The 24,361-nt window shown below is 38.7% G+C and overlaps 1 protein-coding gene across 1 annotated transcript in view; it reads left to right on the top strand.

Moving 5' to 3' along the window:
• The window catches only part of Nars2 (asparaginyl-tRNA synthetase 2, mitochondrial), an 86,575-nt gene that overhangs the window by 46,808 nt on the left and 15,406 nt on the right, over positions 1 to 24,361 (top strand). The window contains exons 7-11 of the mRNA XM_040728351.1: positions 9,519 to 9,651; positions 15,918 to 16,016; positions 16,120 to 16,157; positions 19,257 to 19,323; positions 23,243 to 23,380. Coding sequence (XP_040584285.1) covers positions 9,519 to 9,651; positions 15,918 to 16,016; positions 16,120 to 16,157; positions 19,257 to 19,323; positions 23,243 to 23,380 — 475 coding nt within the window. The remainder of the gene's footprint in view (positions 1 to 9,518; positions 9,652 to 15,917; positions 16,017 to 16,119; positions 16,158 to 19,256; positions 19,324 to 23,242; positions 23,381 to 24,361) is intronic.

Genomic DNA, 24,361 nt, shown 5'->3' with positions numbered 1-24,361 from the left:
ACAGATGTTGGTTACCTTCTGCCATATGGGTCCTGGGAATTAAACTCAGGCTTGTTCCTTCACCCACAAAATCATCTCGATTGCCTGTAAAACTTTGAAAATGTGACAATGTATGTATAGGAGAACTTAGCGGTTCCAGAAAGAAGTCTTTCCCTAAAGCACCCAACATAATGAAATGATGAGGCCACATTTTTATACCTTCTACAAGTACAAGATAAATAATGGGAGAAAGCTGAAAAAGGAGTGTCTGGAATCTACTCTTGGGTGTGTGCCAATAATGAATGACAAATACATTGTGGTATTAATATTGCATTGCACACAAGATAGTAAAATAGGTTATCTTTTTGCATTTCTGAAAATTGGACTTAGGTCCTCATGTATGTAGATTCAGTAAGCTGTCCTGGCTACCCTTAAACTTGCTCTGTAGCTCAGTCGGGCCTTGATTTTGTACTTTCTTGCTTTAACTTCCACAGTTGTTGGATTTACATGCAAGCAGCTGACAGTCACTTTCTCCCATCCAACTACTAATGAGATGGGGTGAAATCAGGCACTTTCTGGGTGGTAGAGGAAACAGCAGTGCCTGCACAGTAAAGGGTGATACAGAGGCTGGGGGATTACCAGGGAAGCTGACTGGGGTCGTATTGATTAAACAAATTCTCTAGCTAAAGATCATAAAATCTGTAGTCTCTCTAACTGTGAAGCTTAGTTCTTCAGAAAGAATAAATGGTCACACAATCAGTGACCATTCGGTGTTAATCTACTTAGCAACTTGGAGGCTTCAGAAAACTCAGAGAGAGAGAGAGAGAGAGAGAGAGAGAGAGAGAGAGAGAGAGAGAGAGAGAGAGAGAGAGAGAGAGAGAGAGAGAGAGAGAGAGAGAGAGAGAGAGAGAGAGAGAGAGAGAGAGAGAGAGAGAGAGAGAGAGAGAGAGAGAGAGAGAGAGAGAGAGAGAGAGAGAGAGAGAGAGAGAGAGAGAGAGAGAGAGAGAGAGAGAGAGAGAGAGAGAGAGAGAGAGAGAGAGAGAGAGAGAGAGAGAGAGAGAGAGAGAGAGAGAGAGAGAGAGAGAGAGAGAGAGAGAGAGAGAGAGAGAGAGAGAGAGAGAGAGAGAGAGAGAGAGAGACACAGAGAGACAGAGAGACAGAGAGACACAGAGAGAGAAACACAGAGAGACAGACAGAGAGAGAAACACAGAGAGACAGACAGAGAGAGACAGACAGAGAGAGGCCTCTTCAGAGCCTTCTCTGTAATTTCACTTTTTTTCCCAAAGCCATTTTTGTAGCTATCTTGATTGATGTGTATTGAATGTACTTTTGCTATCTTAAACATCTACTCTAAGCTCATGACTTTCCTTATATAGCTCTCATCTCTCCATAATTTGGCACAAAAATGGTTTTTAATGCTGAGTGTTTTCTGCTGGTCTCTTCTTGAAGCAGCGCTGACCTTTCACCTGGTTTTGTGTCTTATTTTAGAAACGGCCTTGTTCTCTGGTTTTATTTTAAATGTCACTTGATTTAAACCTTGCTACACTCAATCTAACCAAAAGACCAAAAAGCAGTTTTTAAGCTCACGATTGTGGAAGGCAGAAAAAATTGCCGGGGGGGGGGGGTGTGTGTGGAATAAATTAAAATGAATGCTTTCATGTAGATCCAGAAACAAAATTATTATCACAAAATATACTACAGATCCATACCAAGCCTCTCTGCCTGTAAGAGTTTGAAACCAGAAAGGCTGAATCACTTGCTACAGTTATAAACTGGTAATGAGAATATGTTAATAAAAGACAATATATCAGCTCTGGTTCTAACATACAAACTATCCATAAAGGCAGTAAAACCACTACTTAATCTAGTTACCTTCAATAATGGAGAAAGTGCTATAAATTTTTCTTTTTAATTTTCTGAGCTTATAAGTGTTTATTTAGTATCACAATTGTATTGTTTTTATTGTCAGGCTGGTATAACAGTATATCTGGACTTGAGTCTAGCCTCCACCACTCATCAGATTATGACTCTGAGACTTACAGGAAAGCTTCTTAACTAACCTCTGTGAACTTCAATTCCTTGTTCTGGAAAACAAGCAGTAATACATATACATATACATACATATAAACAAGTAATAATACATATAAGCAAATATATATGAGTCAACTCCAAAGAGATAACTATAAGGTCCTTTACTTTCAATTCCTAACCCACAAAGATCACTTTCTAATGGTGGTCTCTACCATTACTACTGTTAAAGTCACTATTTCATAGGAGAATGCTGGGTGCCCATGTAGAGTGACCATTATTTCTTGGCTCAAACTACTTAAAGTTAGATGCTGGATTAGTTTCTTTTTTTTTAATATCTTCTAGCTTATTTTATCTTTGTGTTAATCAGAGTAATTGCTGTTGTCACAATTTCTGGCTTAGGGTGTTACTTAAATCTTGACCATCTCAATTAGAGCCTGAATTTTACTATAATTATAAATTCTGAGTCCAGGGATGCAGTTCAGTTATAGAATGTATGTCTACCATGCACAAAACTCTGAGTGCATACCTGTTATTGTTATCCCAGAACTGGAAGGGTAGAGTCTGGAGGATCAGAAGTTAAAAGTTATCTTCAACTACATAAGAAATTTGAAGCCCAACCTGGTATACTAACCTTTGTTGACTCCCCAAGGGAGGCCTTACCCCCTTTGAGGAGTGGATGGGGGTGGAATAGGGGGAGGGAGGGGGAACTAGGGTTAGTAAAATGAAAAAAAATTTAAATAAAAAAGGGAAAAAAAGAAATTTGAGGCCTACCTAGGATAAATAAATAAACAATTATTGCTACTTATCCTATAGCATCCTACATAGAATTGCCATGGAAGAGGCAGTTACACTAATGATTGAATTTGGAGTTCTGGTTGAAAACCAGTTTTCCTTGTACCTAATTCTCTAGTACAAATAGCATGTATCTTTTGAGTAGCAAACCTTTCCTTATATATCAGAACTTCCAAAGTAAATTTTAGCTGTGCTGCCTGTGTGTTTATTGGAAAATTGCAATAAGATGCACTTGAATGTAAACACTTGTGTTAATACAATGTATCCTTGTGAGACATACCAGAATTACCATTTTTACAAAGTAGATACAATTGGCAGCCCATCTGGAAGAACATAACCCTAAACTGGAAACTGAGCTTGTACCATTTGCATTTATGCTTGGAACAGATCAGAATCTTTGATCCATTTTAATACCTATTTCAGCATCCATTTTAGGTACTAAGTAGCAGCCCAAAAAAGTATCTGAGTGTTTTGCTCTTTATCATGTTGCTGTGTGAGGATGCTGTGCCTTCCCAGTTGATGCTGAGGAAGCCTGTCATCATCATCAGCACTCATTCAGTATGAACACCTGTTTTAACTAGGCACTAAAGATGCAGACATGAATAAAACATGATTCCTGTTCTGGAAATTTCAGTTTTCTGAGGGAGAGGGCAATATTTAAAAACCTAATTACATATCAAATGGAGACACTTTATATAGTCTTTTATGGATAAAGTGTCATAGTAATATACAGGAGGGATAATAAGTTGGGGGAGGGATGGTAAATTTCAAAAATGACATTATATTTAGAACAAATTTTGAAGGTTGGGTGGGAGTTTGTGTTTAGAGGGACAAGAACAGACATGTAAGGCACAGACATTCTAGGTAAGGAAAATGTCTACAGAGAGCTGCTGATAAAAGCTGCCTGAGGAGACAAGAGTTTGGGTGTTATCCTTTTGGCGATTGAAGATTTTTAAATTTGACTGACATAATCAAATTGTATTTTGAGAACTCATAGTAGTTTGGAATCAGAGGAAGCCAGGAAGCAAACCCCAGTTTTAAGAAGTGGTGGAGGCATGTGCCTTTAATCCCAGCACTCAGGAGGCAGTCTGATCTACAGAGTGAGTTCCAGGTCAGCCAGGGCTACTCAGAGAAACCCTGTCTAAACCCCCTCCAAAAAAAACAAAAACAAAACATGTTGGGCATGCTTAATGTGTGCCTCTGATCTCAGCTCTTCGGGAGGCTAACATTTTGAGAGTCAGTGACAGCTTGGGCTGCATAAGCAACCCTGTCTCAAACAACAGCATCAAAACAAAAGAACACTTATTTTCCAAGCAAAAGACAAAGGTTTATGCTGGCAACCACTTCAAGATAAGAGTCACTGGCCAGGCGGTGGTGGCGCACGCCTTTAGTCCCAGCACTCGGGAGGCAGAGGCAGGCAGATCTCTGTGAGTTCGAGGCCGGGCTGGACCGACAGCCTCCAAAACAATACAGAGAAACCCTGTCTCATAAAACCAAAAAAAAAAAAAAAAAAAAAAAAAAAAAGTCACTAGATTTCAGAGTGTTTTTGCAAAGTAGCAACAAGTAAATTTTTGTGATCAAAATGATACTGGACCTGTTGGCAAAAAGGAATGGTGGACTGAAGTCTGACTTAGTGACTGGTATATTAGCAGAGCTGGAAAAAAATGTTTTTTAAAAAAAGAGGATTTTTTTATTCTGCACATGGTAGATTTTGAATTTTTAAGAACTTTCCAGTAGGCAGGTCTGGATCTGAATCTTGGAGGATGGGTAACTGTAGCAATATTTTGATTTTTTTAACCTCTATTTACCCATTAAATACTAAGGTTCTCAAACATTTACTGATTTTGATCTCAGGAAGCTGATTGCAGAATCAAAACATAAATTCCTAATCTTCTGATCAACTGAAAATGCCTTTGAAAGAAAGAAAAAAACATTGTAGGTTTCTATTACAATTATTTTTAATTTCCCAAAAATACCTTTGGGGGAAGAAAAGAAATTTTTTATTTAAATTAGAAACAAACTTGCTTCATATGCCAATCCCAGCTCCCTCTCCCTCCCCTCCTCTCCCACCCCCCCACCTAGGTCCCCCAGCCCCCCATCCAATCCCCACTCCCATCCCCAGGGAGGGTAAGGCCCTCCATGGGGGGATCTCCAGAGTCTGTCATTTCGTTCAGGGCAGGGTCTAGGCCTTCCCGCAAGAGTCCAGGCTAAGAGAGCATCCCTCATTGTGGGATGGGCACCCAAAGTCCATTCGTATGCCAGGGATAAATACTGATCTACTACTCAAGGCCCCATAGATTACCTAAGCCTCTTCACTGATACCCACATTCGGAGATCTGGATCAGTCCCATGCTGGCCTCCCTGCCATCAGTCTGGGGTCCAAGAGCTCCCCTTTGTTCAGGTCAGCTGTTTCTGTGGGTTAAACCAGCCCAGTCTTGACCCCTTTGCTCATCAGTCCTCCCTCTCTGTCACTGGATTCCAGAAGTTCAGTTCAGTGTTTGGCTGTGGGTGTCTGCCTCTGCTTCTATCAGTCACTGAATGAAGAAGGTTCTGTTTCCCAGACTCTCTAGCAGTGGGATTGTAGGCTGGCGCTCCCCTGATTCATGTCTAAAATCCATGAGTACATAACATGTTTGTCTTTTTGTGACTGGGTTACCTCATTCAGGATGGTTTTAACTAGTGCCGTCCATTTGCCTGCAAATTTCAAAATTCCATTTTTTTTCCCCCACTGAATAGTACTCCATTGTGTAAATGTACCACATTTTCTCTATCCACTCTTCAGTTGAGGGGCATCTAGGTTGCTTCCAGGTTCTGGCTATTACAAATAATGCTGCTATGAACATAGTAGATGTCCTTGTTGTATGAATGTGCATCTTTGGAGTATATGCCTAAGAATTGCTAGGTCTTGTGGTAGACTGATTCCCATTTTCCTGAGGAATCTCCATACTGATTTCCAAAGTGACTGTACGAGTTGGCACTCCCACCAGCAGTGGAGGAGTGTTCCCCTTTCTCCACATCCTCTTCAGCATAAACTGTCATTGGTGTTTTTTATTTTAGCCATTCTGACAGGAGTAAGATGGTATCTCAGAGTTGTTTTGATTTGCATTTCCCAGATGGCTAGGGATGTTGAGCATTTTCTTAAGCATCTCTTGGCAATTTTAGACTCCTCTATTGAGAATTCTCTATGTAGTTCTGTACCCCACTTTTTAATTGGATCCTTTGGTGTGTAGTGACCAGTCCCCCATTTTAGCAGCCATTACAGGCTAACATGTGCTTGCATGACTTTGTTGTTCCTGTCCTGGTCACTAAGGTCAGATGCCCTCCTCATGGCAAGGAACCAATCAGAAGTTAGCTGGCAGGGCTGTGCTTTATGGCTCTGGGTGTGCTTTAAGGACAAGTGCACAACAGTGACCTGCAGAGCATAGCAACCGCCCTGGGAGAGCCTATGGGCCATAACAACCAATTGACCAATCAACACAGGGCAGGTCACCCAAACCTGGAAGTGCACCAATCCTGAGATTGTTTCATACCCCTAGACACTCCCCTTATGCTACCCTTTAAGATCCCTGCCTCAAGGTTGCTTGAGGTCTTTCTCCAGCCATTCGCCATGGTGGCTGGGTGGAGGGCCTGAGCTAATGGGGTTAGCTCGTTAAATATCTACAATAAAAGACTCTTTGCTTTTGCTTCGAAATGCGCCTCTTGGTGATTTTGGGGTTCAGAATTTGGGCAAAACAGGTGTTTTGGAGACTTGCTTCTTGAGTTCTTTGTAAATTTTGGAGATCTGTCAGATGTGGGGTTAGTGAATATCTTTTCCCATTCTGTGTGCTGCTGTTTTGTCTTGTTGACTGTGTCCTTTGCCTTATAGAAGCTTCTCAGTTTCAGGAGGTCCCATTTATTAATTATCGTTCTCAGTGTCTGTTCTACTGGAGTTATGTTCAGGAAGCGGTCTCCTGTACCAATTCATTCAAGGCTACCTCCCACTTTCTCTTTTAAGAGGTTCAGTGTGGCTGGCTTTATGTTGAGGTCTTTGATCCATCTGAACTTAAGTTTTGTGTATGGCCATAGATATGGATCTATCTGTAGTCTACATACCAGCATCCAGCTATGCCAGCACCATTTGTTAAAGATGCTTTCTTTTTTCCATTGTATAATTTTAGCTTCTTTGTCAAAGATCAGGTATTCATATGTGTATAGGTTAATATCAGGGTGTTCAATTGTTTTCCATTCGTCTACCTGTCTATTTTTTATGCCAATACCAAGCTGTTTTCAGAACTATAGCTCTATAATAGAGCTTGAAGTCAGGGATGGTGATGCCTCCAGACTTTGCTTTGTTGAACAGGGTTGTCTTGGCTATCCTGGGTCTTTTGTTTTTCCTTATGAAGTTAAGAGTTGTTATTTCAAGAATTGTTCTTGGATTTTAATGGGGTTTGCATTGAATCTGTAGATTGCTTTTGGCAAGCTTGCCATTTTTACTATGTTGATCTTACCTATCCAAGAGATCTTTCCATTTTCTGGTGTCTCCTTTAATTTCTTTCTTTAAAGACTCAAAGTTCTTGCGATACAGGTCTTTCACTTGTTTGATTAGCATTACTCCAAGGTATTTTACAATGTTTGTGACTATTGTAAAGGGTGATGTTTCTCTGATTTCTTTCTCAGCCCTTTTGTTGTCTGTATATAGTAGGGCTACTTATTTTCTTGAGTTGATCTTGTATCCTGCCACTTTGCTGAAGGTGAAATGGCATATATTTTTTAATTCATGTATTTTCTATAGTGTATGTACTGACCATGACAAATGAAGTAAGTTCAGGATCACAGGTAAGGAATCCTTAAATCTTTTGTTTTGTTGTTGCAAAAACAAAATTTTAAATTAAATCCTTAAGAAATACTCATTCTTAATTTATATGCTTATATGGTATCAGTTGCTTCCTTGGTGAATATGAGAGAAAGTTTACATATTAAAGAATGAAGCTACAGCATCTACTTTAGGAGGAATTTAAAAACCAGGACACTCCCCCATTTAAGTAATTGAGTTGTGTTCCTTTTTGAAATTGAGAGAGTAAACAGTTCTTCAAAAACCATTCCTAACCCCAAATCTGATGTCAATTAAAAGATACAGGTGGTTATAAAGGATTTAAACAGGCTATAAATAGGTGAATTGTTATTATTTTTAGATTATCTTTTATTTATTCTCTGACAGTTTCATATATGTATACAGTATATCTTAATTATACCCACCTCCAGTTCTCACCTCACTCTTCTGAGTAACACCTCCCAATATATCCCCCTCCTATCCCCACCCCTACAGAGAGAGTGTGTGTATGTGTGTGTGTGTGTGTGTGTGTGCGTGCGTCTGTCTGTCTGTGTCTGTGTATCTGTGTCTGTCTGTAACCCAATGAGTCCAGCTAGTGTTGTCTAGTGGTCTTGTCCATAGCTGCAGCGAATTCTTGAGTGCAGTAGTCATGTCATATCCAAAAACATTTCACATCACACTTTTCTACTGCCTGGCTCTTACATTCTTTCTGCAACATCTTCTTTGATGTTCCCTTAACCTTGTGGCAGGGGTTTGATATAGATGTCTCATTTAGGAATGAGCACTCAACAGTTACTTATTCTGAGCACTTTGACTAGTTATGAGTCCCTATATTATGGCCCACCGCAGAAAAGGGCTTCTCCAGACAAGTTTGAGAATAACACATTAATTAGTGGGTATAAACATAAATATTTATGAGGTAATTTAACAACATGCCCATTTAGCAAAACAATAGTTGGTTCCCCATTAGGGCCAATGACCTTCCAAGCCATGGACTTTGGCATAAGTTCACTCCTGTGGAGCAGGCCTGAGATCTAGTCAAAAAGCAATTGGTTACCACCATAGCCTTCATACAGCTGTTGTAACAGTGGTGGGTCAGATCTTGCCTAGCAGATCAGTATTGTAACATTCATGGTCCAGTGCTGGGTAAAATGATTGATGTCTTTTTCTCCCAGTGGCTTGCATAGCTCTATCTAGCACAATGAAAAGTAGTTAGCAAGGAAGAAGATTTCAAGTCAGTTCCAGCTTGATTTCTCTGTGTCCTCGCAGCTAAAGTGTGCTATGTCTTTGAAAATTGGGTGTTATAGACTAATTTTGGTGAACAGCCAAAAGCAAAGGCAATAGTCTGTTGTTTTGGGGGCCTCCGGGGCCTTCTAGATCACCATCTCCAAGAGAGGCATCCTATGCCTGGTACTGAGATTTTGATTTAATAACCTATGTCTACCAGGGGATGTTAACCTGTTTATGACGCCCTTTCTTTGTGTATTTAAAAATCAAGTTGAGCATGCCTTATCCACATGAAATTCTGGTTTTCATTGTTATTAACACAATTCTGTTTATTGGGCTGTGATAGTTTTCCTTTACTTTGTGGATTGCTGTGAAATGTAGTTGCCTGCTGTTTAAGGCAGCTGCAGTAGAATGCACTCAGAAGTGGTTATATTTCTATATTTAGAAAACTATAGAGTTTATAAAGCAGTTGCAGATTCCTTTGGGATAAAATGGTTTCTATAAATGTAACATTTTTAATGAAACTATTATTATCCTCCATTAGAGAAATAGAGCAGCTAATATATGTAGGTTTGCGGACACAGCATAGATGCAAAACATATTTTCTTAAGATCTAAGGGTATTTTAAATACTTTAATTATGTGTATTCTATTTTTATGTTCTTAATCTTGAATTGTAGAGCTTTTACCCAAGTATTTACCTTTGGTCCAACATTCCGAGCTGAGAATTCTCAGAGCCGGAGACACCTGGCAGAATTTTATATGGTTGAAGCAGAGATTTCTTTTGTTGAAAGCCTTCAGGATCTCATGCAGGTAGGTATACAGTTTGTCATTTTCAGGGATCTCTGACATTATAGTGCTTGTGCATGATAGTGCTTCATGGGGTGGAGAAAATAGGTATCCAATTGGTTTACGTTAATTCCTACATTCCTACTTCACAGAATAGTTGAGAATTGGGCAGATGGTGGAGGGTGTGTGTGTGTGTGTGTGTGTGTGTGTGTGTGTGTGTGTGTGTGTGTGTGTGTGTGTGTGATGGGGGAGGGAGAGAGAGAGAGAAAGAGGGGGAGAGAGGGAGAGAGAGAGGAAGAATATGAGTATGAATACTCAAACAGGCCAGTGGCAGGGGTGTTGGATCCCCAGAACTTGTTACAGGCAGTTGTAAGCCATCCATTATAGGTGCTGGAAACTGAACTTGGGTCTTCAGTAAATAACAGCTAAGCCATTTCTGTACCCCAGGATTTTGTTTTTAAGATTCATTTTATTTTATATGTATGAGTGTTCTATCTGTATGTATATGCACCACACATGTGCCTAGTGCCTGCAGAAGCCAGAATAGGGTGTCAGAGCTCCTGAACCTAGAGTTGCAAACAGTTGTGAGCTTCCTACCATGTGGGTATCAAGAATCAAGCCCACGTAAGAACAGCAAATGCTCTCAACTGATGAGACATCTCTCTGGCCCCTGCTATTAGAGGTTCTAAGGGAAGCTTTTGGGAACAGTATCTGTAAGGAAAGGATTGGAGAAGCATTGAATAGAGGGGAAAGTTGAACTGTGGTGTATTTAGAGAGAACTTTACCTTTTCAATGAGAAAGTTAGAAGCTAGAAATAATTTCCCTTGGAAGAACAGGGGGATGAGTTTTTGTGCTTTCTCCTACCAACCAGTTATTTGATATGGTTAGCTAGCCTCAAAGAAACATTACTGTGAGTAAAGCAGTGCTTTAGGCTGACAGTTCCTGAAGAGTCCATCAGCAGTTAGCATTGTGGGGTAGCACATTTGGCCATGCATTGTAATGGCTTCCACTGACTTTTTTAGATCAGTATCCCCCATGGGACATTTCTGCTTATCTCTACAGGTGGTGATGGGCAGAGTAATTACTGCTGGTATGTAACGGCTAAAGACAGAGATTCCCTTCAACATCCTGTCATTCACAGAATTAATTCTCTTCCCCAGAAGAATTATCTAGTTCAAATGTTAATAGTGCCTCTGGAGTAATCCTGATGTTGATTGTATGGAGCTAAGGGCTGAGCCTTAAAAGACAGTATGCATTCCTTAAGCAGCTTTATTTGAGCCCACCATCCAGTTTTTTTCTTCATTTGGACCTGAGAGCATTGTAAGGAAAGGAACCACTCTCAGACCCACCCCATATCTGCCTCCACCGAATTTATACTGCCTCAGCATACATACCAAAGGGAAAGGTTATGAAGATGATATGCTTTACACATGACAGGATTGCAAAATACCTTTATTTCCTCAAATTTCTTCATAAGAACATTGAGAAATGGATATGTAAATACCACTTTAGGAAATGTAAACAGAATTGGATTCCAGATTTTCATACAGTAGATAAAGGTACTTGCTGCCAAGCCTAATAACTGAGACCCACATAGTGGGAATCAGTTCTCGATTTCCACTGATTCCCACTGACCTTCACTCAAGTAACATTGCATCACAAAATTAATGAAAAATGCAATAATGGGAGCTGGAGGTTGTTCTGTGGTTAAGAACAATAGCTACTCTTCCAAAGGACCTGGGTTTGATTCCCAGCAGCCACATGTCAGCTCACAACCATCTTTAACTCCAGTCCTTCAAAGGGATCTGATGTCTTCTTCTGGCCCCCATAGGCATCAGGCATTCATGTGGTGTGCAGTCACACATACAAACAAAACACCCATACATCTAAAATTAAAAATGTAGTAACATTGTTAGGTGGTGATGGCACATGCCTTTAATCCCAGTACTTCCTAGGATTGTAATTACAAAATATGAAGCATATTTGAATATATATCATTATTCCATTCTGTTTTTCTCTAATTCATTCACTAGCTGTTGTTATGGTTGTTTATTTTACCTGATGAATTTTTTGTTTGTTTGTCTTGTTTTTCAAGACATGGTTTCTCTGTGTAACAACCCTGGCTGTCATGGTACTTGCTCAATAGACCAGGCTGACCTGGAACTCACAGAGATCCTCTTGCCTCTGCCTCCCAAGTTCTGGGATTAAAGGCGTGAACCACCATGCCTGGCTGCTGATGGTTTTTTAAGCATTAATGATAAATGTCCAAGAATAATGTGAGGCAGAATGTAGTCATTTTATTCAGAGCATTACCACCTAAGATACTCCTGCTGGTGTTATTCATATATATTTCAGAATAAGTCTGAGAGCAATAAAGAAGGCCAGATGATGTCAGAGAGGTGAATGTGTTAGATGGCTTTGGATGAAATGGGTCTGAGAGCACAGGCAACCACGCTTACACCCTGAGACGCACACAGTGACTTCCTATGACAGTTTTGATTTATGTCTGTTTTATTAGCATCAAATTCATTTAAACTTTAAGTTCTAAAGCATGTGTTCACCTCTGTTACTATGGCTGCAGTCAAAATACATAACAATTTTGATATTACAAAACAACTCCAACTTGCTGCTGCCTTCCATTCTAACCCCTCCCACTGTCAACTGCTGGTCTGCCCTGTCTTAAGTAATTTGCCCTTTGCAGAATGTCATGTGAACTTTAGCAAAGTAGGCATATTCCTGACTCTGTCTATTGCCATTTCATGTACTGTGTATCAAATCCTCCTGTTTTCTGGGCAGTGCCCTGATGCCGATGCACCTCACTAGTTTAACATTCACACTGGAGAACATTTGATACAGTTCTGTCTTTGAAAGCAATGAAAAAAGTTGCTATAAACCTTCGTGTGCAGGTTCTGTGTAAACGTATTTGTCATCTCTCTTGGGTGAGGTCCTAGGAGTGAGTTTTTTTTTTCAAGAACCTGTCTGGTTTACAAAGTGACTTTACTGTTTTGCATTCCTAAAAGGAATATGCAAAGGCCAGTTTGTCTACTCACCACCAGTACTTAGTCAGGGTATGTTTGAATGCATGAGTCTATGAAAGAGACAGACAGACATACACACACATAGACACTCACACATGTACATGTGTTCACACAGGGAATGAATGAATGTGTGAATCTGTTAGCTGTGCACAAGTATCATATGGTTTTACTTTGTATTTCCCCCCATATCTCTTGAGGCTCTCTATGTTAAACATCTTTTCATCTGCTTATTAGCCATCAGTTTCTAGTCTTTGGTCAAGTTGCTTGCTTGCTTGCTTGTTGTTGGGCTTTGATTAATTTTTTTTTTTGAGACGGGGCATCACTGTGTATCCCTGGTTGGCCTTGAGTTCAGAACTCTCCCCTTTCTACCTCCTGAGTGCTGGGAAGGTCTACACCACCACACTTGACCCTTTGTTGTTGAGCTTTGAAATGTCTTCATTTTCAAATGTAAATTCCTTTTCAGATACATAATTTGCAAATTTTTCTCCCAATCTTTTCTCTCTCTTAGCAATATCATACACAGAGAAAAAGGTTTATCTTTGATAATCATTAATTTGCCAGTTTATAACACATCTATAATCCTTGACTTGGAAGGCAGAGGCAGGAATATTATAAGATCCAGGCTAGCCTGAACTACAAAGTGAGGTTGGTTCAAAAAAACAAAACAAGAATTAGTATAAAAATCTATAGTTCACAAGACATGGTGGTGTGACCTTTAATCCCAGCCTTTGGGAGGCAGAGGCAAGAAGAGCTTGGTGAGTTTGAGATCATCCTAGTCCAAATAGCAAGCTCCAGGATAGCCCGGCATATGTAGAAAGATTCTATCTCAAGAAAGAAGGAACACCCGAATTGGGCAGTTTCCTACATAATTGCACAAGAAGACCTCTGACTAATTGTCTCAGTGCTGACTCATGAAGCCAGTAACAACTGAACACTGACACTGGATGAGAATGAGGTTCAAAAGCCAGTAAGATGGCTCTGAGTTGGGTACAAGCACTTGGCCATGTAATCCTGATGACCTGAGTTCAATCCTGGGAACCCATCGTGGGAAGAGAGAACCAAGTTCTGAAAGATGTTCCCTGAGCTCTACCTATGCTGTGGTGCACACGTGCTCACACCCACACAGTTAAAAAAAAATAAAATAAAACTCAAGTATTAAAAGATAAAATAAAGGTTTTGGTGACAGATTTGCTACTTGAGTTACTCTAATAGTGGTATTCAACTTGGCCAATTAGACTATAAATCCTTTACCTAAAGACAGAAAAAGTCTCCTCCTCGTTTTCTTCCTTTGGAGGAAATAGATATCTATAATATATCTATCCTGAGCTACAAAGTGAGACTTCTTCAAAAAGACAAAACAAGAATTAACCATAAAAATAAAATCTCAAAAAAATAAAAATATTCACGATTCACAGGATATGGTGGCACACACCATTTCTTCTGTTCTATTCAGTGCTTTTAAGTTTTGACTTGGAATGTTAGAAATTTTTTTCCTTCATAAGTTACAAGTAACTAATTCCTAAAGACTACTTGAGTAAATTTTTAAAGCATCTTATACTCGCCCTTCACCACAGTTTCTGTTTTTATCAGATGTATTTATAGAACTTAGTCTGAAAGTCAGACTTTAGGAAGGAAGCAGAGCCTTGCATCTTCAAACTAAATTTACTGCTCATAAGACATCATTTTAACAACCAGGTGGTCAAAGTCTTGTTCCTCCACAGTACAGAAGGACCACCCAGTGCAGCTGCTCTTTGCCCTCCTACTATGTGTGGGCTTTGTTCCATAGCTGAGGGCTATGGCCCTGGTAAATCATTCCTTTACTTGGCTGTGTCTTTATCTCACTGCTGTGTTGCAAGGACATAGCAGCTGAAGTGAAGGACCTTTAACCACTGATTGTTCCTCCTTTTTCAAGGCCCCTGACTCTACTCTCCTCTCCATTAGATTGATCTGCCCTTCTTTTCCTTTTAGAATTTAAACATCCTGTACGTGGTGCTTTTGGACTTTTGGTGCTTTTGAAACAGGATCTCATATAGCCAAGAGTGATCTTGAATTCTTGATCCTGTCTCCACCTCCCAAATGCTAGGGTCATAGGTGTGCTGCTACCTCACTGCTGCACCTCCTAGTTGATGCAGTGCTGGGAACTAGGCAGCACTCCCCACTAAGCCCTAACCCAGGGCTATTTATATTAATAGTTCACATCTTTACAATAGTTAAATATCTCTCCTCTCCTTAGAATGCAAAGCTGGAGAAATGGTTCAGTGGTTAAGAACACTGACTGCTGTTCCAGAGGACCTGGGTTCAATTCCTAGCACCCACATGGCACAACTGTCTGTAACTCCAGTTCCAGGGGACCTGATACCCATGGCAAAACACCAATGAATGTAAAATAAAAATAATTTTTTAAAAAGTTTTGGTTTGGTTTTATCTATTCCCTCCAACTTTTTCTTAACTTATTATTTTTGAATTGTATCTTGCTTTTCTACCCCCCAAATTAGTTGTCATTGATGTTTACGCTATTGGTGACTTAGAAACTCAAACTCTTACCTGGGTGTGGTGGCACACTAATAATTCCAGCACTTTCTGTGAGTTCGAGGCCAGCCTGATCTACATAGTGAGTTCCAGACTAGCCAGGGCTACACAGTGAGACCTAGTATCAAGAGAAATAAATTTAGTAAGTAAATAAATTAATAATTTCAGAAAATTTTCCATTCTAGTACCTGCTTCCTTCTAAGGAAAACAAGTCTCCCATTAGTCTTCCAGGGATATCCATGGTGGAATTAATTCTTATATACTAATATATATTTTTATATTTTAACATACAAAAGTATATATCATTATCATTTAGATGCATGTTGTTGCTTCTCTTGTTTTTATGTTTCCTTTTATTTACTATTGATTGGCCCAGCTATACAAAAAGTTCTCTCTAATAATATATATTTCTCTGAACCAGGAACTAAACTAAATACACAAGATTATTTCCTATAATTCTCAGAACAATCCAGTGAATGAGGTGCTGCGATTGTCTGAATTCTGCAAGTGAGTTCATTAATAAGTAAAGAAGTATCAGTCAATGATAGCTGTTCATTTGACAACTCATTTCAATACCAGTATTGATCTGAATTGCTATAGTACATTCAAAGATTAACAAGCTTAATGGATTTTTAGTTGCTGGAAGCTAGAGGATGGTCTTTCAAGCCCTGAAGGCTTTTGTGCAAAACTGCTGCTCAGGCAATTATGTCTCATTTCTCTTAGGTTATGGAGGAGCTCTTCAAGGCTACCACTGAGATGGTTCTCTCAAATTGTCCTGAAGATGTTGCACTGTGTCACAAATTCATAGCTCCTGGCCAGAAGGTAATACATTTGTGGATAAGGCTAAATTCATGACTCTTTAAGTATTAATTATTTGTAATGAATATAATTACATTTAAATTTTGTTCCCTTTTGTCTTATCAAGGACAGACTAGAACATATGCTAAAAAACAACTTCCTAATGTAAGTAGAAATTGTAATTTTTCTGGACTTTGCTCATACTTGACTATTGTATCATATCAAGTTATAATTTTGTTTATATATCTCTGTTTACCAAACCAGATTTGAATAATGGCCCATATCCTAATTACTTCTTATTGCTCTTATATTTAATTCATAGTTGACAACTTATATATCAGTAGTAAATGACTCGTAGCAAGATAAATGAATATAGTAATTATGATTTATATTAGTAAAATTCATACCTTATACAGTAATTCCTTGGTATCCCTGGAGATTGGTTCCCAGAACCCCAAGTACACTAAAATCTGAAAGGTACTTATAATATCTAATACACAATACGAAAGTAAGTATAGCAAATAGTATAATTAGATCCCCAGCAGTTCAAATAAATTGCAAAGACTTTCCTTTTTTCCTCAAAGCACTTGGGAAACAGTTTCTGGAAAGGCAAAGAAATATTATTTATGCATATCAAGAAACATACTTAGTAGAGAGACTTTGAAAAACCCATTAAAGCTATCCAGTGTCAGAGCTGTAATCTGAACTTGAAAGCAGTGCTTTAAATTAAGAGGGAGTGGAGTGAGGGGGGAATGAAGCAGATGTTAGCACCTACTATCTTTTGTTCTGATGATATACATGAACATGCAAGTGTTAAATATTGTCTTAGCCTTTGGAAGCATGGACTGAGTCATCAGAGCAGCTTCTTGCATAATAGGAGAGATCTCTGGAAAGTCTCTCATGTTCTCCCTGGGCTGATTCAGATTCACTTCTGCAGAATCCTCAGCTTTTACATTATTAGTACTCCTACAACTAAATCCCACCATTTCCTTAGAAATTACACAGAGGAATTTGAATAGAATGTTCATTTTAGGACAGAATCTGTCACTCAAGACATGTCTGGCTGTATTTGCATTGTAAAGATATTTTCTAGTTAGCATAGGTACAAAATTCGGTACACGAGTTTGTGCTGGGTAGATTGAGCTCATAGTCCTTCAGAATGTTTTGTAGATTTGTTTTTAATCACCCAAAAAATTGTTGCAGTATTTTTTCCTTGTAATTTACAAGGAAACTGGTGTGTTCATATGTTACTAGTGTGTTCATAGGATATTTTTATAGTCATATGCTACTGGTATGTGTACATTTTTAATGACCTTTTGAAAGGGAGGTCAGTAAATTTGGCAGTATACTTCAGAATACATTAAAAATTGCTAGTTTTAATCCAGTAATCCTATTTTCTTATGTGCAAACTCAGTGTGTAAAATTATTTTCAGTTGTATTAGATAGGTATGTGTAGCAAAAGATTAGAACCATCTGAAATACCATTAATGGGTAACTAAAGTAAATATGCATACATACATAATTTGAATATTACATTTTAAGTAAAAACACGAAGTTCTTGGACTGTGGCTGTAGCTTGGTTAGTGGAGAGCTTCTCTCTCCTGCATGAAGATTGTCTATCATGTTGAGCCCTCAGCAGCACATACAACTTTATGTGGCGACACATGCTTGTAATCCCAGTGCTCTGGAAATAGAGACAGGAAGATCAGGAATTCAGGTCTCCCTTGGCTACATAGTGTATTTGAAGCTAGCCAGGGCTACATGAGACCTTGTATAATGAAACAGGTTCTTCATCACAATGCAAAGATCTATAACATACAATGTTAAGTAAAATAAAAGTGTATATGACATATGCTCTGATATTTACTAAAGTAGGTGTTACAAATCTTCACATCTATAATCTTCTAAAAGGGCACACAAGAAAGTGGTAACAGTGAATATAATATTTGAGAGGAAGTGCTGGTAAGATTTCTCAATAACAGTTGCTGTTCTTGCAAAGGACTCAGATTCAAATCTCACACCCACATGGTGGTTCTCAAAACTTTCTTAACTCTAGTTCCAGATGATCCAACACCTCGTAGCCTTAATGGGTACCAGTCACACATGTGATATAAATACATACACACAGGTACTCATAAATACAACATAAAATAAAAATTTAAAAATGTGAGAGTAAAGCAACTGTGGAACAAGGTGGGAGATATATGTGCTCTTCTTTTTTCCTTCCCTCCTACCCTCTCTCCCTTTCTTCCTTCTTTCCTTCTTTCCCTTCCTCCTCTCTTACCATCTTCCTCTCCCTTTTTAGCTCAGGCTAGCCTTGAACTCCTGAGCTCAGCAATCCTCAGCCTCCTGGTGTGATACACACACAGTGGTTTTTCTCATAGGCATGAGAGTTCCTTACTAAGAAAACCAATGCCAGTTTTACTCAACAGTCTTGGAAAGCTTAGAATACATTACCAAGACTTCCGCCGAGGTCTGAAGCATGCTTGTGATCTGACTGCCATTCCTTCTGCTTTCCTAGGATTTGTCCCCTTGTTCAGTATGCTCCAGTCACACTGACCTTTTTGTCCCTGCAGTGGGACAAACTGTTCCTCACTGAAGGTCCTGTACTTAGTGTTCATTTTGTCTAGTATATTCTTCCCAGTTATTAATATGGTTCATTTTCTGATCCAGGTTTCTCTTCAAATGTCATCAACTCAGTGGGCCTTTCCTAAACATGTTGTCTAAAATGGTACCCCAGACACCTCCCTACTGTATTTTTTTCTTCATAATGGCTACCTGGCACTGTTACTAATTGTTTAATTGTGCCCTCACCCACACACACACATCTTGGCTCCAAGAAGGCAGGGGCTTTATTGTTGTTTGTAGTGTCTCCAGTACCTAGAATAATGCTTAACTCTAGGAGCTGTGACATATATGTTTGCTCAGTGAATAAATAATGAGTAAGTGACAACTTTTATAAAAGTCTTTGGTTCTTTTGGCCTCAGGATTCCATACCTATTAGTAGAGTATTGGCATAGCACGAATATTGAGAAACTGCTTTCTGATGTGATTTTTGTGCACATTGCATGCTGGGCAAGAATGGAGTTGTTGAGCAGCCATTTCTCTTCATGCAGGCCACATTTTCATAGGATTAGATCAGCCTAAATTCCTTATTACTCAGTACTCATGTATGACCTCACTTTTTTTCTAGTTTAAAATGGCCTAGTGTAGAGTAATTCCACTGTGCTAACCTTTCTCCACTTTTGCTTTGTTTGCTCCCAGCATTTCTTATACAGAGGCAGTTGAAATCTTAAAGCAAGCATCCCAGAACTTCTCCTTTACACCCAAGGTAGTATATGGGGTGTGTGTGTGTGTGTGTGTGTGTGTGTGTGTGTGTGTGTGTGTGTGTTTCCCTGTTGTCTTTAGCTTCATTAAATAACTATTTCTTTTATTAGTAATGTAAGTATTTGTGGATCTGTACATAGGCTTTTTAAGTTTTTGTTAGATGTGGTTAAAAATAATTTTAAGTCGTTTCTCATTATGTTGCCCTGGTAGGCCAAGCTGTCCTGGAACTCACAAAATTCTGTTTCTGGTTTTTTTTTTTTTTTTTTTTTTTTTTTTTTTTGGAATAATTTGAGGACTAGTAGCATTAACTTTTCTTCGAAAGTCTGGTAGGATTCTGCACTAAAACCATCTGGCCCTGGGCTTTTTTCAGTTTTAATGACTGCTTCTATTTCACTAGGAGTTCTAAGAATTTTTAAATTGCTTTTCTGATCTTTATTTAACTTTGCTAAGTGATATATATCAAGAAAATTATCCATTTCTTTTAGATTCTCCAGTTTGGTAGAGTCAGGTTTTTTTTAAGTGTATCCCTGTGATTCTCTGAATTCTTTTCATTTCTAATTTTGTTAATTTGGATATTCTCTCTCTGCCTTTTAGTTAATTTAGTTAAGGGTTTGTCAGTTTTACTGATTTTCTCAAAGAGCCAACTCTTTGTTTCATTGATTCTTTGTATTTATTGTTTTTATTTGTTTGTTTCTATTTCGTTGATTTTAACCCCAAGTTTGATTTTTGTTTTTTGTTTTTGAAACAGACTTTCTCTGTGTAGGCATGGGCATCCTGGAACTCATTCTGTAGACCAAGCTGGCCTTGAACTCACAGAAATCTGCCTGCCTCTGCCTTTCAATTGCTGGGATTAAAGGTGTACGCCATCACTGTCTGGCTGATTATTTCTTGATGTCTATGTCTTTTACGTCTGATTTCTTCTTTTTGTTCTAGATTTTTCAGATGCACTGATAAGTTATTCCTATGAGATCTCTGAGATTAAGTTACTGCTATGAGATTTGACTCTAAGAGATGGAACCCATGCCCAACATTGCTTAGACAATGTTGAGCCTAGACAGCCCAGAGACCTAGAGTAAAACCAAATATTACTGGTCTTTAAGAGTAAAATAAAGCCGGGCGGTGGTGGCGCACACCTTTAATCCCAGCACTCGGGAGGCAGAGGCAGGCAGATCTCTGTGAGTTCGAGGCCGGGCTGGACCGACAGCCGCCAAAACAATACAGAGAAACCCTGTCTCATAAAACCAAAAAAAAAAAAAAGAGTAAAATAAAACAAAATGACTTCTAATGACATTTTGCTACACTTGTAGATCAGTGCCTTACTCTCTCCAATTTTTTATGTAGGCTATTAGTGCTATGAACTTGCTTGCCTCTTAGCATAGACTTCATTGTGTCCCATGTATTCATTTTCATTCAGTTCTAGAAAGTTTTCCATTTCTTTCTTGTTCAGTTTCCATGAGTTTGTAAGCTTTCTGTTTTTTTTCTGTTTCTGTTGGTACTGTCTTTAATCCATGTTGGTTAGATTAGGATGGAGAGTGTTATTTCAATTTTCTTGTATCTGTTGAAACTTGCTTTGTGTCTTGTGTGCGTGGCCAAAGTTCCATGAGGTGCAGAGAAGAAGATACATTCTTTTGTGTTTGAGTGAAATGTTCTGTAGATATCTGTTAAATCTATTTGTATAGTGTCAGTTCTGGCATTTCTCTGTTTAGTTTTTGTCTAGATGGCTTGTCTTTTGGCAAGAGTGGGGTACTGAAATTTCCCAGTATCAGTGTGGAGGGTCAGTATGTAATTTAAACTATAGCAGTGTTTGTTTTACAAACTTGGGTGCCCTTGTCTTTGGTGCATCAATGTTAAGAATTGCAATGTCTTCTTGAATTTTTCCTTTGATGAGTATGTAGTATCCTTCCCTATTTCTTCTGGTTTTGGTTTGAAGTCTATTTTGTCAGATGTTAAAATGGTTAAACCAGCTTGCTTTTTAGGTAATTTGCTTGGAATATCTTTTCACATCCTTTTACCCTGAGGTGAAACCTATCCTTGATGTCAATGTATGTTCCTTGGATGTAGCAGAAGATGGATCCTGTTTTCACATCCACTCTCTTAATCTGCATCTTTTTATTGGGGAATTGAGACCATTAATGTTGAGAGTAGTATTTGTTGTGTTGTTGAGGTGGTTTTATTTATTTATTTATAAGGCGAAAGAGGGAAGGAGAGAGGGAGGGAGAGAGAGAGAGAGAGACAGAGAGAGAGAGACAGAGAGAGACAGAGAATCCTATTTTGATTTGCTGGTCTGGGATAAATCTTCCATGTGTTTTCTGGAGTGTGGCTAACCTCTTAGACTGGCCTTTAACTCATAGATTTGCCTGTCTTTGCCTTCCAAGTGCTGGAAAAAGGTGTGTGCTGCCCAAATGAGTGATGTTTTCTTATACTTTGATTTTTCTCCATCCACATTCCTTTATTACGCATAATGTAACTGGTTTATGATACTTTTTTAAAAATTAAATTGCCAATAGATGTTTTGATTGATACCAAATGAAGACAGGGCAGGGGAAAATACTAGTTGTATGATGATATCTCCTTTCTCCAATTAGTGACATGTTCATTCAGCATTATCTTCCAGTTAAGTCATTTGTATGCTTACTTGGTGCAGACCTGTACCCCTTGGCAGTCTGTGGCTGAAGAGACCCCTGTGCTTTCTGTGGCTAATCAAACATCGTAGAATTAAAGACTGAGAATAAAATCATACTAAAAGCCCAATAATACAAATAAATGTCCTTGATTGGAGAATTTTAATGTTTCTTACTTATCATTATAAAATCAAGGACAATTTTGTAATTTTTGCTTATGTATAACTGTTACATGTAAGCCAATCTATATTTAAGTAGGGGAAATTACTCTTTAGAAAATAAATCTGAAATAGTTTTCCCTAATTAAGCGCCTTGTTTAAACTTCTTGTTTAAAGTGTTTGTGGGCTGGAGGATACTGGGAAACATGACAATAGTAAAGTAATACGATGTGTTTGGACAGTCCTTCATGCCAGTCCCATCTCCAGTTGTTAGATGCACTTATAAATTATAACAGTAGCTTGAGCCTCTTTGATGTTGTTGCTTTAGTTCTTGAGAAAGGATCTTATGCAGTCCAGCTTGCCACAGTCTTCTGTGTAGTGAGGATGACCTTGAACTGCTGTTCTTGCCTCTGTCTCCCAGCTATTGGGATTATAGATGTTGGTGTTACAGGTGTGCACCATCAGCCAGCACTTGTTGGTTTTATAATAATTAGTTGTGTAATTTCTTTTTTGATATTTCCTACCAAGCTTTATGAAATCAGGAATGATACCCTTTTGTTTTGTTTCGTTTTGCTACCACATCCAACACTTAATATGCCACCTGGAATTTAATAGTCACAGTATTATTTACTAAATAAATAAACTGAATAGTATTATTACATATTCATCAAAGAACATCTCATATGAGTTGACTCTTTTATTAAAATAGAAATTCACTGAGAAAAGCCATCTCGCTAAAGATAGGCTCAGTATTAGAAGTACTATCACCCATCATTTAATTTCCTAAGATTTAGGAATGGTAACTAGGGGAGAAACGCTGGGCAATATTAATAAAAACTATAATTCTGCATCTGCTTTATCTCTTTGGAAAGTATTTTGTTTTCCTGCCTGTGCTGCACTGGCTGAATGCTATTCCCTGAGATGGGGCGCAGAAACAATAGTGTTTATCTAGTGATTTCAGCTTTCATCTTTCCAGGCATTTGGCCGCTGTTATTAGCAAGTATTTTCCTTTAGTTTAGTCAGCTGTGTAACCTTGGCAGACAGCTGCACACATCATTGAGCCCCAAGGAGAGAAAGCCCTTGGAACTAGTACAGCTTGTTTTTATGTGTGTGTTTTATCCTATCTCCTTGTTTCTCATTACAGTGGGGTGTTGATCTACAGACGGAACATGAGAAGTACCTGGTGAAACACTGTGGCAACATCCCAGTCTTTGTCATTAACTACCCGTTAGCACTCAAGCCTTTCTACATGCGAGATAATGAAGATGCTCCTCAGCACACAGTAAGAAGAATATTAAATAAGTGTGACTCATCATCTAAACCTGCCCCCACACACACCTTATTTCATTTCATTAACGTTAAGAATATTTTCTTAAATTACATCTATCAGTCTTCCCACAGAGCTCAGTGTTCTATAAACATACTTCTCATTCTTCTCACAGGGGGTTCTTAGTTTAGCAGAACCAAATGTAAGTGGGGTTCATTTTGCTTTTGCTTTTGTTTGACTGAGTTCAGGAGTGGCCTAGAACACTAAATAACAACACCAGGTCGATGTCAAGTTCAGTATTGATTAGAAGACTCCTGGGAGAGAAAGCTTGCTGGGCCACAGATAATGTCACTGGCGTGATAAGGCAGAAGAACAGTCAGCTTAGAGTTCTTTTGTCTGCACTATATATAGAAACAGTGAAGAGAGGCAATGGAGGGATTGAGGAGGTCTTAGCACATTGCCTCTCTCAGGCCTCATCTGTCTTCTCCATCTGCCTATATCGGTTCTCTGATCTCTTCAGGCCCCTCTACCCTCCCATGTTTTTTCACTCTGTTTCAAATTGGTTTTACTCCTCTAATGTACTTTCTCTTATTCTCTTTCTACTTGCAAGATGAGCTACAATATAAAAATATACTTTTGATTTATATACTTACTGAATCACTATATATGCAATATCATTAATTATAAGTCTATGAGACACATTTATCTCAAAATAGGTCAAAAATCTAAATTTTGCTATCCAATATCTTTTTTTGTTTTGTTTTTGTTTTTCGAGACAGGGTTTCTCTGTGGCTTTGGAGGCTGTCCTGGAATTATCTCTTATAGACCAGGCTGGTCTCGAACTCAAAGAGATTCGCCTACCTCTGCCTCCTGAGTGCTGGAATGAAAGGTGTGTGCCACTACCACCCAGCTGCTATCCCATATCTTATCACATGTAGAAGATTAAGGTTATAGCCTACCAGTAAACAAAACACTCCCATTTTAGGAACATATGGA

This window comes from Mesocricetus auratus, unplaced genomic scaffold (assembly GCF_017639785.1).
Source record: "Mesocricetus auratus isolate SY011 unplaced genomic scaffold, BCM_Maur_2.0 Super-Scaffold_4256, whole genome shotgun sequence".
NCBI classification, from domain to species: domain Eukaryota; kingdom Metazoa; phylum Chordata; class Mammalia; order Rodentia; family Cricetidae; genus Mesocricetus; species Mesocricetus auratus.
This window is presented reverse-complemented; position numbering and strand designations above follow the sequence as displayed.